The sequence below is a fragment of the Budorcas taxicolor genome, chromosome 5 (genome assembly GCF_023091745.1).
Source record: "Budorcas taxicolor isolate Tak-1 chromosome 5, Takin1.1, whole genome shotgun sequence".
In the NCBI taxonomy this organism is placed as follows: Eukaryota; Metazoa; Chordata; class Mammalia; order Artiodactyla; family Bovidae; genus Budorcas; species Budorcas taxicolor.
The window spans coordinates 132,773,290-132,789,368 of NC_068914.1; the positions used below are offsets into that span (position 1 = coordinate 132,773,290).

The 16,079-nt window shown below is 39.1% G+C and overlaps 1 protein-coding gene across 1 annotated transcript in view; it reads right to left on the reverse strand.

Moving 5' to 3' along the window:
• PDE3A (phosphodiesterase 3A) overlaps nt 1-16,079 on the reverse strand; it is a 360,678-nt gene that overhangs the window by 44,022 nt on the left and 300,577 nt on the right. Inside the window, exons 3-5 of the mRNA XM_052640449.1 lie at nt 15,065-15,322; nt 12,364-12,518; nt 4,660-4,784 (exon numbers count right to left, since the gene is read on the reverse strand). Coding sequence (XP_052496409.1) covers nt 4,660-4,784; nt 12,364-12,518; nt 15,065-15,322 — 538 coding nt within the window. The remainder of the gene's footprint in view (nt 1-4,659; nt 4,785-12,363; nt 12,519-15,064; nt 15,323-16,079) is intronic.

A 16,079-nucleotide genomic window follows, 5' to 3' on the forward strand; every position in this document is an offset into this window, starting at 1 on the left:
CCCTCATGTTTTTCTTTAAACATCTGAGTATTTTTTTGTCACTTAAATAACTTAATATATTTTTAAAAATTATTTGGCTGCACAGAGTCTCAGTTGCAGCATGTGGGATCTAGTTCCCTGACCAGGGATCAAACCTGGCTCCCCTGCATTAGGAGCATGGAATCTTAGCCACTGGACCACTAGGTACCTGCCACTCAACACCTTTAGAGATCTGTGCAGTTGTTTTCCTGTTTTTTCTAACTTGTGTTGTTTCCTTGCATGTTTACAGTGATCTGGTTTGTAAGTTCAAGCTGGTTTGAACTTTATATGTTGAAGCTGCATGGCTGTTAACTGGTGATGCTTTCCTCCAAAAATTACCTAGACATATTTTGTAGGGAGCCAAGGGGTCCTTCCTGACCTGCCTCTTAAGAAATTTGTATGCAGGTCAGGAAGCAACAGTTAGAACTGGACATGGGACAACAGACTGGTTCCAAAGAGAGAAAGGAGTGTGTCAAGGCTGTATATTGTCACCCTGCTTATTTGACTTATATGCAGAGTATGTCATGAGAAATACTGGGATGGATGAAGTACAAGCTGGAATCAAGATTGCTGGGAGAAATATCAATAACCTCAGATATGCAGATGATACCACCCTTATGGCAGAAAGTGAAGAAGAACTAAAGAGCCTCTTGATGAAAGTGAAAGAGAAGAGTGAAAAAGTAGGCTTAAAACTCAACATTCAGAAAACTAAGATCATGCCATCTGGTCCCATCACTTCATTGCAAATAGACGGGGAAACAGTGGAAATAGTGACAGACTTTATTTTCTTGGGCTCCAAAATCACTGCAGATGGTGATTGCAGCCATGAAATTAAAAGACTCTTGCTCCTTGGAAGAAAAGGTATGACCAACCTAGATAGCATATTAAAAAGCAGAGACATTGCTTTCCCAATAAAGGTCCATCTAGTCAAGGCTATGGTTTTTCCAGTAGTCATGTATGGATGTGAGAATTGGACTATAAAGGAAGCTGAGTGCTGAAGAATTGATGTTTTTGAACTGTGGTGTTGCAGAAGACTCTTGAGAGTCCCTTGGACTACAAGGAAATCCAAGTAGTACATCCTAAAGGAAATCAGTTCTGAATATTCATTTGAAGTGCTGATGCTGAAGCTGAAACTCCAATACTTTGGCCACCTGATGTGAAGAACTGACTCATTTGAAAAGACCTTGATGCTGGGAAAGATTGAAGATGGGAGGAGGAGAGGATGACAGAGAATGAGATGGCTGGATGGCATCACTGACTCAATGGACATGAGTTTGAGTACACTCTGAAAGTTGGAGATGAATAGGGAGACCTGGCATGCTGCAGTCCATGGAGTTGCAAAGAGCGACTGAACTGAACTGAAGGTGTCCTTTTGAACTAGGGTCACTTGTTCACTCACTCAATCCTGTCTGACTCTTTGTGACTCCATAGACTGCAGCATGCCAGGCTTCCTTTGCTCAAACTCACGTTCACTGAGTCGGTGATGCCATCCAACCATTTCATCCTCTGTCGTCCCCTTCACCTCCTGCCTTCAATTTTTCACAGCCTCAGGGTCTTTTCCAACAAGTCAGCTCTTTGTAGCAGGTGGCCAAAGTATTGGAGTTTCAGCTTCAACATCAGTCCTTCGAATGAATATTCAGGACTGATTTCCTTTAGGATTGACTGGATTGATCTCTTTGATCAATCTCCTTGAGGGACTCTCAACAGTCTTCTCCAACACCACAGATCAAAAGCAAGAATTCTTTGGTGCTCAGCCTTCTTTATGGTCCAACTTTCACATTCATACACGACTACTGGAAAAACCATAGCTTTGACTATAAGAACCTTTGTCAGCAAAATAATGTCTGCTTTATAATACACTCAAGTGCCCCTTTAAAAGTCCCAGGTTTATATGGAATGCTCACATTCAGTTCTTCCACCTTGCTGGGGTCCCAAATGAGCCTCTGCACTTCTGAGCTCATCTGAATTTGCCCTCAGTGCAATCTCTATTTAAATATTTTCCCACACTCTCTTGTTTCTAAACCTCATGAAAGATAAATTCTAATCCTCAGGTCATAAATGACTTGTAAGATACAAAAGGATAATAAATTTTTCTAAAGAGCAGAGAGGACCAGATTAATTTCTGGAAAACCAGATTGCCTTTAGTGATTTCTTTCAGTAATTTAATGCCAATAAAATGGTGTTTTGTTCATATGCTCACTAGTAGAGATTTAAGCCAAAGTTTTTGTCGCTCAGTCATGTCCAACACTTAGCGACCCCATGGACTGTAGCCCGCCAGGCTCCTCTGTCCTTGGAATCCTCCAGGCAAGAATACTGGAGTGGGTTGCCAGGCCCTTCTCCAGGGGATCTTACCAACCCAGGGACTGAACCCAGGTCTCCTTCATTGCAGGCAGATTGTTTCACAGCTGAGCTACCTAGGAAGAATAGTTTCAACAGTATAAACTAGGCAATCAAAGGGGAAAGAAAGTACTAAATTTTCTCTTCTAGATGGAAGAAACAACAGAAGTCCTTTCTTAAGTTGTGCTGTTTAAAATTAAGCTTTCAAGGTAGACTCTTGAAATATTAGTGGAATGTGAGTACTGGTTCTCTAACTCTCATAGAAACACTACCATTTCAGGACTTCTGCTTCTGGCTATAATGCAATAGTTTGCAGTAAATCCATCTATTTGTTCTTTGAGAACAAATAGAAAAGCTGAGTTAAAATAAAAAAGCTATCACGGCAAGACAACCAACTTGGACAGATAGGTTTCCAAATAGAAGAGACCCTCAGAAGGGTGAGCCAAAATCCTGCAAAATGTTCTTCCATCCAGAGCATTATTTATTGACCACTGGCATGGAAAAAAAGGCTAAGAATCCAGGCAGATGGATGCAGCTATTAGGAAGGCAAGCCAACAGAGCTTTTAGTAACGTCATAAGGCTGATGACACAAATACTGGAGTTTGGGGCTGCCATAGCAGCCAGGACTTGAATGTCTAACAGCCCAGTGGGAAGAGGGCAGCTTTCGCCTTGAGCCATTTGGTGAATTCCTGAGCTGCGATAAAGGCAGGAGATTAAGAGGCTAAGCAGGGAGCTACTGAAGAATCTCAGCAAGGCTTTCTACAATGCTGAGAGATGAAAACTTGGAAGGAGAACATTCCAAGAAGGAGTTGCTGTTGTTGTTTAGTCACTAACTCATGTCTGACTCTTCTGTGACCCCATGCACTGTAGCTCACTAGGCTCCTTTACCCATGGGATTTCTCAAGGAAGAATACTGTAGTGGGCTGCCACTTCCTTCTCCAGAGGATCTTCCCAACCCAGGGATAGAACCTGTGTCTCCTCCATTGGCAGGCGTATTCTGTACCAACCAACAAGGAAGCCTCCAGGAAGGAAAGGCAGAAGAAATACCCCAGACTCTCATTTAAGGATGAGGATTTAAGGATGAGGCCAATTTGCAGATAGAATCTGACAAACTATTTCAGTTTTGAGTTATCACAGATTCTGACTGAATAAGGTCATATTCCCCCAAATTATACTATAGATATATTCCTACCTGAAACTTCATTGATACCTAAACTCCTTGCCAAAGCTCCTGGCTTCCATCTGGCCTCTGTCTACAGACCTGCTTTCATCTCCCTCTCTGCTTTCACTGCTCTCCCTTTCTGCTTGTTAGCTTTGCCAGTCATCATTTAGAATCTTAAGTTGTTGAAGCTTTCCATCCACACATTGGGTTTTACATCTCTTTAATCCTTTGAAAGTTTTCCCTTACTTTCTTATCATAGCCTTTAGCACACTACATATATACTAATAGCTTATACTCTATATCTGCTTATACGCTCCACTTGAATGTAAGTGAGAATTCTGTGAAAGGAGAAATAGGGTCTGGCTTCATCATTGCCGCATTCCTCAAACTATTTCAGTGTCAGATAGTATCTCTGGATAGTGAACACTCCATACATATTTATTAATTGACGCTTGAGGGAAAGAAAAAACCGATGCTTAGAGGGCACATTGACACCAACCTGAAAAACCCCACGCAGATCCTAGACAGGAGAAATCACGTTAAGTTTCATTCTGTACCTGATTTAAAAGAGAAGGAAAACCTGCCACCCATGTTACTCCTGGGTTTTTTGGTTGCTGATTTTTGAGGTTTTTCAAAGGGCTGTCAAAGGTCCTGGATTGTATTTTCTCTGAATTTACATACCTCTTCCTTTTGTATTTTTATATTGGGGGTGTGTGCAGGTAAGTGACATGGAGCAAGAATTTCTTTAAAATTATAGTATGTATAGTAAATGAAGCATTTCCTAGAACTTATAAACATCATACTTCTGGAAAATATTTTTTAACAGACACTAAAAATAAAATTGAAATTTCATAAGTACTTCATTATCTGTTATATTAATAAGATAACGCTTGCCTACTCAATAGTTACACTGATTTAATATTCATCCAGTAAGTTCAAGGTGGGATATTTGGTGCAGCTGTCTTAAAAGAATCAGCATCATCCTATAAACTGGAAATTTCAGTAACTAATTGGTTAATGAGGCTTGTTTGTTTTTAGAAGAGTCAAACCAAACACATCTGAGTGTTGCAACACTTAAAGCTTAGTTCATTCCATGACGGCACACTCAGTGAGTGTTAGCTCTTCCTCAGTAAGTTCTTTACCTGGTCGGTTTTGCTTTTTAGCCTTTACATGGTTAGAGGCAGAAACAGCGTAGGATGAAGTGAAGGATCTGCTTTTGGTGAGAGTCATCATCACTGGGTTTTTCCAAGAATCTGGATTAATAGCACTGTAAAGACAAGGTATAAAGAAAAATGAAGAAACTATCCTTTGATTATTGGGGCAGACCTTACCAGAACCCAACCATCATTTTCATAATAGACGTTTCAATCTGAGTCATGGTCCAGGTTCAGTGACAGAATCACTTGACTTCCAAGTGACAAACTAGGTTATCTGAATTCAGTCTGTGCTACAGGGTCACAGGGCACACTCTTCAAGGATACTGGGTTAACCAAGACAAAAAGAGAGCTTTACTGTTCATTCAGTTACTTGGTATCCAACACCTTCTCATTCTATTTCCATAATCATGTTCCTCAAAGACTTTCTAAAACCATGGCAAACTAACTTTAAGATGCAGGTGAACTTACATTAGGTATGAATGACATGATGCTTTCTTATATACTCTTTTTAATTTATTATTCTTGATGTGACTAAATTAAGAAATTCAAGTACTTATCATTCAAAGGCAATATTCTTGCAGTATCTTGAAGGAAAAGGTTAATAACAGGTCTTTAACCAACCATTTCTTTTACTGGTGATACCGTGTGAAGAATGGAATGATGAGACAAATTCCCTTGTAGACACTAATGGGCCTGCTGCTAAAGGTAGCACTAATGCTGTTTACTAGGAGAAAGGTAATGGCAGTGAGTCTTCACTCGAGGGAATGTTTTTAGCAGGATATCCTTGCTCTGTCTAAGTATTATTGTAAATAAACCTGTAATCAATTTAAATAAATTTGAATAAATCATAAATCAACCTGGAAGGCTGGGATGAAGAACAATACAAAAAAATCCATGTAACTAATGGATATAAATTTTAGAGCTGTTTCAAACCAAAAAATATCTGTAGGCACTGCTCAAAACCTTACATTCTGAATCTGAAACAAAATCTATTGTAATTTGAGAGAAAAAAATATTCGGGAAGCCATATAGACTATCTTGGTTCGCTCCAAAGGAAAAGTGTGTAGTCTACAGCCATACCACCCTGAACATGTCGGATCTTGTCTGATCTCAGAAGCTAAGCAAGGTAGGGCCTGGTTAATACTTGGATGGGAGGAAAAACGTCTGCTTTATGTTTTGGTTTGTGTCTTGCTAACATCGGTGTGTTTTTGAGCATTAGTAAACTTGGTAATGCATAAAATCTATAACTTGTGTGAGAGTAACTGGACAATTTGATCCTTGGCCAATCTTAGATTGGTAGTGTAAGCAGGATGTACTTGGCCTCTTTGGGTGGCTTATTGTAAATGAAGCTGAAATGGATGTAATTATGGGGTCATTAATGAGTAGAGATTGTCATGTAAGCTATACAGTTAATGAGGTATAATTTTGGGGTGTTCTATAATCAAAATGGTCAAAATAAATTTATGGTTTTTCCAGTAGTCATATATGGATGTGAGAATTGGACCATAAAGAAAGCTGAGCACCGAAGAAATGATGCTTTTGCACTGTGGTGTTGGAAAAGACTCTTCAGAGTCCTTTGGACTGCAAAGAGATCAAACCAGTCCATCCTAAAGGAAATCAGTCCTGAATGTTCATTGGAAGGACTGATGCTGAAGCTGAAGCTCCAATACTTTGGCCACCTGATGCAAAGAATTGAATCATTGGAAAAGACCCTGATGCTGGGAAAGATTGAAGGCAGAAGGAGAAGGGGATGACAGAGGATGAGATGGTTGGATGGCATCACCAACTCCATGGACATGAGTTTGAGCAAGCTCTGGGAGTTGGTCATGGACAGGGAAGCCTGGTGTGTTGCAGTCCATGGGGTCACAAAGAGTTGGACACAACTAAGCTACTGAACTGAGCTATACCCAAAATGGCATCCTTTGTACAAGCATCATGATGTGAGTATTGCTTACAATTCTGCATATTAAGTCCAAACCAGAACATGCGCTAAGGTGAAATAACAGGACTTTTAGGGTATGCTGCACTACCAGTTTGAGACCTCTCAAAGAGGAAGATGCTGAGCATTTGCTTGGCTACTGCCTCTGTTCTTTGATTATTAGTAAATTTACTGATGGGAAAGATCTGTTACCTGTGTTCAGTCTTATGTGACATTCTGCTACTAATTACCTCATTTCTTCTCTTTTATCCTTTTCAGAGAGATTTTTCTTTAACTGTTGACCCAGATATTTTAAAATTTCATCTTTTCTCTTTACTTTAAATAGCATTTGAAAAGTGGAATGCATTCCAGCAATTATCAAATACAATTTAAGGATAGCCTACAAGATAATATTTGTTTCATAAAGTGAAAGTGAAGTCGCTCAGTCATGTCTGACTCTTTGCGACCCCATGAACTGTAGCCTACCAGGCTCCTCTGTCCATGGGATTTTCCAGCCAATAGTACTGGAGTGGATTGCCATTTCCTTCTCCAGGGGATCTTCCCAACCCAGGGATTGAACCCAGGTCTCCCACACTGTAGACAGACGCTTTACTGTCTGAGCCACCAGGGAAGTCCTTGGAAATCTCATTCTAGGCAATTCACAAATGTCTGGAATTTTGAAACAATGATATCAAAGAAAACTTTGAATCTGAGATAGATAACTATATCAACTATTTCCTGATACCACTATTCCCTGTCAACTACTTTTGCCGGATTGATTGATGTATGAGACTTACTGTGAAGACATTGGATGTAATGTTTATGTGGCCTAGATGTCTTCTCAGCATACTGTATAATAAACAGATTGTGACTTTTCTATGTAGACTTTTAAAAAGACCTTAACATTAACTGAATTTATTTTTTAATACTTTTAAGAGTTATATTATTAAAAGTGCGTCAGTCACTCAGTCACATCTGAGTCTCTGTGACCCCATAGATTATAGTCTGCCAGGCTCCTTTGTCCATGGAATTATCTAGGCAAGAATACCGGAGTGGGTAGCCATTCCCTTCTCCAGGAGATCTTCCTGATCCAGGGATTGAACCCAGTTCTCCTGTGTTGCAGGCAGATTCTTTACCATCCGAGCCACCAGGGAAGCCCTCTATATTATTAAAGCTAGCTCAAAACTGTCTATTTCTATTTTATATTTCTTTAATAAAAACATTTAAGATAGGCTCACTTTGAGAAATTTCATAAAGTGCGATAATGGAGCATCTTTAATGTATGGGAAGTTAATGAACTTTAAGGTAAATAAAATCCTAGCCATATATCCTTTCTTAATATGCTAAATATTAATTCCTTAAGAGATATTGTCAATAAAAATGATAAATCAATATATATGTGTGTACATGTGTATGTATGTCCATATATACACATACATATACACTTCATAATTTACAGGTACTTTCAAATATATTCCTTTGTGTGAATCTTCAATAGTTTTCAGCTGTCTATTGATCTTTGCCTTTGTGATTCCTATTTAGATCTTATTAATATGTAATGATTTGAATTCCAGTGAGAAAAATAGCTTGGGGGAACCTCTACTTGATCTTCCCACACTAACACAGCATGCAAAAACTATCTATGTGTTTGCTGTGGAAGACCTCAACCCTCCTCTACAAAAGTGGATTTTATCACCTTAGTTCTACTCCTAAAAACTTCATCCTAGGTCCTAAAAGTCTTACCAGGTCCTAACAGTTTCTTTTACAGAGTTTACGGCCTGCTGTCATTTCCATGGCCAATGTGGAAGGCTTAGGGTATGATTCATTTCAGACTTAAAATTTCTCTCAAGCTTACTTTTTTTTTTGTTTTTAAATAAAGCACCTGTTGGTATTCTTCCACTTAATTTTACTCCACTCGTGTCATCATTCCCCCTCTCCTGAAGAATTTCTTCTGGTGGGTATCAAGGCTCTGGCTACACATCTCTGAGTGGTGGGGTCAAGATCCTTCTGACTCTCAACCAGTATCTTTTGACTCAGTTGAATTTAAAACCACCCAGGAGTAAATCATCCAGCTATGCACCCATAGGAACAAAAGTTGAGGACTGTTTCTACTTTTCACTTCCTACTCTTGTTCTTTTGATCACTGCAGTCCTCAAAGAGCCTCAATAAAAAGACAGACATGGAAAGGAAGAAATAAAAGGACTGACAGGGAAGAAGCTTCAAAGATTAAAACTCAAGTCAGTTTTGAAATCAGTCAGTTTTAGCAACAGGTCTTCTAACTGAAGAAGGTTTTAACTTTGGTTTATTAGTAGGGCTGGAGATGTTCTGAGGCTATCTTTTCACTATTTTTACCTACAACGAAGGATGAGTCAACCCAAACTAGCTGTGTTTAATGGTGGTACTATTGCTACTTACTGACATATGGTTTTCCCGTAAAGGGCTAAATTATCTTCAGAATGAATTTTATTAATATTTTTTTTATAATGGTGAAAAAGTTGTATCACTCTTAGATGTTATATCAGGACTTTTAATAGGATAGTAAAATTAAGGAAGAGTAAGTTAGTGGAAAAAAGCATACCTAGGCAGGACATCAATGAGTACTTTTAGGACAAAAGGAATGAGTGAGATTATATGCCATTCCTTTTCTATTTTGAAAATAGTTGAGAAGGAGCATTTATTTCATAAAACAGGATGACAAAATCCTTAGGAGTTAAGCTCATAAAAGTTTTTGAAAGCCTCTTCCTCATGTTGATTTCAATTTCAGCCTCTAATCTCATTTAACTAAGAGAAGAGAGGAGTAAGAGAAATGAGATTTGATGAGAAGCAACAAATAATAACAAAAAGAAAGGAGACATTTAAGAAAGCTTGAATGGATTTTTGGTAGAATCATTCTATGGATAGTAAATAAAGGAGCATTAACTATAGTATGACAGGAATCTTGGCAAGGTGTACTGGGAAAATAGACAACCTCTCTAAAGATATATACCAAGAACATAAAATTCATGTTTTTAAGCAACAAATAAATAACTATAATTTCCTACCACTTATCAGTATTTGCTGCTTTAAAAGTCAACAGTCAATATTTTCATGGGAAAATACTATTAGTGACCTATAATTTTGAACTTCAGGAAATGTTCATGAAACAGAGTAACATCCCCCTATGGTGATGCTTCAGAGAAGGCAATGGCATCCCACTCCAGTACTCTTGCCTGGAGAATCCTATGGATGGAAGAGCCTGGTGGGCTATAGTCCATGGGGTCGTTAAGAGTCGGACATGACTGAGTGACTTCACTTTCACTTTTCACTTTCATGCATTGGAGAAGGAAATGGCAACCCACTCTAGTGTTCTTGCCTGGAGAATCCCAGGGATGGCAGAGCCTGGTGGGCTGCCGTCTATGGGGTCGCACAGAGTCGGACACGACTGAAGCGACTTAGCAGCAGCAGCATGATGATGTTTCGAAGTTTCACAAACATCCAGGTGATAAGACAGAGTGGAATTATGTGAACTCATGCGAAAGAAAGAATCATTCATGCTTGCTTCTGATTCTATAGGTTTATTAGATCATCAATAATATTTAACATGAAAGAAACCAATTATGTTTTTAAGTAAGAAAGCAGGAAAAGTTAACAGTCATTAAAAATTCTTAGGATTTGAAAGGTTTCCATTTCTCTGCCAATTTCAGAATGGGGCTTTATATTCAAAGCCAGGGTCAAAAGAAAATCACTTCTAATATTGTCATCATGTAGTTCAATAAAGATGTGGTAATTTTTCAGTCATTAGATTATTAATAAAACTGATATAAATCTTTCAAAAACCTGAAATCATATATGGTAAATGTTCTCATAATTATTATTCACATAAAGTATGCTATTTCTATGCCAAATAGAAAAGGACAAATGCAGTAGCTTTCTTTGAAAGAATTTCTCTCATGATGATGTTTTCTTCAAAACTCTTTCTAGATCTTAGTATTATCTTTTCCTTAGCTTTGGTAATTCTTATTTTTAAACCACTTTGTAAAATTAGAATTAATATTCTAAGTAAATTATATTCTATTTATTTTTATTGAGGTATAATCAAAATATAACAATCAAAATATATTTGTTTTAGGCACATAACATGATGATTTGATATTTGTATATACTGTGAAATGATCACCACAAAGTGCTGTGTGTTTCGTTGCTCAGTTCCATCTGACTCTTTGTGACCCCATGGACTGTAGCTCACTAGGTTCCTCTGTTCATGGCGATTCTCCAGGCAAGATTGCTGGAGTTGGTTGCCATTTCCTCCTCCAGGGAATCTTCCCAACCCAGGAATCAAACCCAGGTTTCCTGCATTGTAGTTGGATTCTTCACCATCTGAGCCACCAGGGAAGCCCAAGAATACTGGAGTGGGTAGCCTGTCCCTTCTCCAGGGGAACTTTCCAACTCAGGAATTAAACTGGGGTCTCTGCATTGCAGGCGAATTCTTTACCAGCTGAGCTATCTGGGAAGCCCAATAAGTCTAGTTAATACCCATCTGGTGGCTTAGATGGTAAAGAATCCACCTGCAATATGGGAGTATCTGGTTGGAAAGATCCCCTGGAGAAGGGAAGGGCTACCTGCTCAAGACATTCCATGGACTCATGGAGAGTCCATGAGTCTCAACAAACATCTTTGTACATTTTTTTTTCTTCTGATGAAGACTTTTAACATCTATTCTCTTAGCAACTTTCAAATATACAATACAGTATCATTAACTATAGTCACCATGCTGTACATTCCCACAACTTACTTATTTTATAACTGCAAGTTTTGATCCCCTTCACTCATTTTGGCTACCCTTGACCTCTGCCTCTGACAACCACCAATCTGTTCACTGTCTAAATAAAGTTTAAGTTAAAAACTGTTTGAGTATATTTAGTTGCTCTTAGAATGATCTACCTTTGATCTGATTTTCTGCCCTTCAAATAATGCCAGGAGAGCTGGTCTGGTGAACTGGGGGAAATCTAACAATCATTTGCAAATGTTAGGTTGGATACCTTTGATGTAAAAATCCAACACAGATCTCAGTCCAGGTAGAATCTAGTCTGTCTTTATTCTGGGTTCAACTTTACCCATCCAAATTTACAGTAGCAGACATCACTTCAAGTCACTGTCCCCGGCTATACTTAAGGCCATACAATACCATTTAAGCATAATTATCTGATATCAATCCCTATACTGCTCTGGATTTAAACCAAATACCTTTTTCATTTTCAAAGCTGGCCTCAAACCAACTATAATCTTTTGGGCCTCCCTTCCCCTGTAATTTTTTTTGCCATATATTATAAATCTTTATTAATGATCATTTTTCATAATTAAGTCAACAATCACTTTGGATGCTACTATATTTTACTTTATATATATATATATATATATGTAATTTCTTTAACGTTTCATTTTGTACTGCGGTATAGCAGTTAACAACGTTGTGATAGCTTAGGCGCACAGCAAAGGAACTCATTCTTCCCCATGCTCCCTTCCCATCCAGTGTACACATAACACTGAGCAGAGTCTCCTGTGCATGTAGTAGGACCTTGTGAGTTATCCGTCTTAAATACAGCAGTGTGTACCTGTCCATCTTAAACTCCCTAACTGTCCCTTCCTTCCATCCTTCCCTCCCCCCAGAAACTGTAAGTTCATTTTCTCACTCTATGAGTCTATTTCTGTTTTGTAATCCCCTGTAATTTATAATTAATTTTTGATAAGGAACTTCTCCTAGAAACATGAATCCAACAGGAACATCACCTAACCTGGATGAAGGTGCTTCATGCAGCTTGATGCTGGCACTACGGTCCCTCCGGACAGGGGCAGGCTCCAAAGTGGGCAGACCTGTGGCAGAAGTGGTGGTGGTCCAAGTTGATGAAACTCGTCTCAGCAAACCAGGGGGCAAACTCCTCCTCAGGCGCTGGGAAGAAGGAACATTGATTTTATTACCAAGCATATTTCCTATCACTAACTTCTATGTAATATAATGGGGAAAGAAAATGAGTTTTTAATTAGCAATGAATATATTAAACTATATTGGTTGAATATCATATCTCTAAAATTTGGGCACTCAGAAATTCAATAAGGAACTCTGGCCAAAATCAATTAATGTTATAAAAGTAACATTTTGGGACCTTCATTTCAATGATTATATAAAAATGGGATTATGGGAAATGAGAACCATTTTGGCCTAATTTTATTGTCATATTCATCAAACAGGGCTTACATACCTATAAATATTAATATATAACTTATTATGAGCTGCATTTCTATTAACTAGCACAACTGTTGTTATACCAAAGTGTTTACTGATTTAATTGATTTAATCCTTGATTTAGAAATGACGAGACCTAAGGGTAAGAGTGTAACTCACAAGATGTACCACCTCTCTTGTGGTTAATATGACTTAAGACAGACAGGCATTTGGGTAATGTCATTAGGACGAACATCTATTTTTTGAAAGAAAAGTATAATTTCTACTTACAACCAATAAACCTGATACAGAAGAGGTGACTGGGACAGACCAGGAGTGGGTGTGAAGAGGCTGGGAAAGGTGCCCCAAGAAAGGGAAGGAGAGCAAAGAGGAAGTGGGCGTGGTTCACCATGCAAACCACCATTCACCCCAGCTCCTCCCAGTGCCCAAGGCCCCCAGCCTGCCCTTCACTCTTTTTCTCTGGTCCCAAAGGCAAAGTAGTCTGCTGACTAGGCCCCCTCCTTGACCAACTCAAGTTTGGTCCATAACCAGGTCTTTGGGAGGGAGGGTAGAAGTCCTCCAAGAACCTGAGTTCCCGGAACTGGGGGTTCCCCTCCATGTCTGATGCACTGTGAGGGTGAACGCCTCTTAACGGAAGACGCTGCTAGGCGACCTGCAGTTCCCCTCTTTGTCATTTCTTCTCCTACCATAGCCTCAGTGGGATTTGTGACACCCTCAGCACTCAGGCATGATTCTGAGTTCACCAGGATGAGCAATGACCCTCCAAAGAGAGTCTTAACCTTCAAAATCAAAGGGAAGGTAATCTAATACAACTACAGCAATAGTGATGAGGTAGGAGCTCATTATTTTATTTTGGCCGGTGACTCCTAGAAGAACAATTGTGCAAGCCGAGTTTAACAAAGAGTCTGCTCTTCCTGAAGATAGTAAAAGCTTTGAGAATTAAGTATATGGCATCTTGGATTCAAGAAGAACTCTGATATTAAATACTTTCCAAAATCTCTTAAAGATATATACCGTAGGAGGGAATTCAACAGGAAGAGAAAATGTCAAGCAATGTAAATATCAGGATTCTTGTCTGTAAATCTGTCACTGACTCCGTGTCTATTTTGAGACCCAAGGGAATCACTTTCTCTTCTCCATCCATTTATTTTCATATCATGCTTAGCCCTATCTTTCTCAGAGAAGTAGATGTTCAAAGGAAACTTAAAAACACCTAATTGACAAAGTTATCTGAAGGACACAGTCCTGAGTCCAGAGACCCACAATGGCAAGAACACAGATGTTACTGACTGACCATCAGCTCCAGGGCACAGCTGCTTATGTACCAAATAAAGAACTGTGCTGGATATACCTGAGACCACTAAAATTCTGATTCTTTTCCTTCTTTTTTGGTCCTTAACATGATTTGTTTTCAACTAACACTGAGGTCTAAACTGGAGGCAGAACCCTACTCCCTACAGCTCACTTTTGTAAAACTCTCATATCTTATATGTAAAAAGAAGAAAATACATGAATTACTAAGGCCAACTTCTACTTTAAATAATCAAAAATCAAATAAATTCTTCCAAGTTAAAAACTTGTTGGATATGGGAAAGACATGAGGGTATCGTGAAGGCTACCATACTAAAAAATCAAAGAGGAAAGGAATCTCGCATTTTAGAAGGCAGTGAGTTTTTAACAGAATCCACAAAAGTGGGAGCAGGGGGTTTTGCCTGCTTTTATTTCCCTGCTATATTTTCATCCCACAGACTAAGGCCTGATATATAGAGAAGAAAAAACCTTAACACATGAATAAAACAAGTTAATGTAAAAAGGTAAATTTTTTTTTGTTTACAGAAAGCTATCAGGTATAAGGATGGAAGTCTTCATGTTTACTTTTCTATTACTTTGGTCACCATGATTGACAAACTCTTCATAGGGGAAAGAAAGTGAAAGCATTAGTCGCTAAGTTATGCCTAGCTCTTCACGACCCCATGTACTTAGCCCATCAGGCTTCTCTGTCCATGGAATTTTCCAGGCAAAAATACTGGAGTGTGTTGTTGCCATTCCCCTCTCCAGGGGAACTTCCTAACCCAGGAATTGAACCCAGGTCTCCCACACTGCAGGCAGATTCTTTACCATCAGGTAAGACTTCTTGGGGGGAGGCGGTGGGGGGGCTCACTGATATGAATCACTGGGTGGGTCTGGAGTGATAAGTAAAAGGTCTAGGAGAAACAGTTTCACCCTTTCAGGAGCACTTCATTAACACCTACCTTGGGAATAGCCAGCTTGTCTTTTTCAGAGCTTTCTTCAGAATCAGAGCAGGTGTAGTTTTCACTGAAGGACACGATGGGGTTCACCCTGGGCTTGTGAATGGCCTGGATGGTGAGTTGTGTGCTGAGGAGGTTGCTCACTGCCCTCAGTGACGTGCACACGTTGGGGGGCAGAGAAGGGTCTGCCAGGAGGTCAGTGATGAGGCCGTGAGCCTCGCCCATCACGGCAATATCCACAGTGATGCTGGTTCCTGAAGACTAAGACACCAAACACAGGAGGCTGGGTGAGAAAGGCTTGAGGCTGGAGGCACAGGAAGGGAAACTGGGCTTTTTAGAAAAAGTGGACCAAAGTGACACTAGGGTGATAGCAAAGTAACATTCAAATCACATTTCTGTTTCAAATTTTGCCCAATTTTGCCATATCTTTTTGCTATTTTTGTGTTCATAGCACATGTTTTACTGTTAGATCTATAGATTTTAAATAGACAAAAAGATAAACATTACTATTATTTTTTAATAAAAAGCTTCAGGAAACAAAAAAAAAATGTTCATATCACTCCTTATGAAGATCTCAACATTTTAATGTACTTCATATAATAGTCAAAGAAAGTGAAGTTGCTCAGTCGTGTCCGACTCTTTGCGACCCATGGACTGTAACCTACCAGGCTCCTCCGTCCATGGGATTTTCCAGGCAAGAATACTGGAGTGGGTTGCCATTTCCTTCTCCAGGAGATCTTCCTGACCCAAGGATTGAACCCAGGTCTCCCACACTGTAGGCAGATGCTTTACCATCTGAGCCACCAGGAACGTTCACTTACTTCATATAGTAAGTGTCCATCAATAGGCAAATTAAAAAAAAAATGATATGACATATATATACATATACACATATATATACACACATATATACATACATACATATATATACACACACACACATACACACATATATATATATACACACACAATATATATATGGTTGGCCAAACAGTTTGGATTTTTCTTATAATCTTTC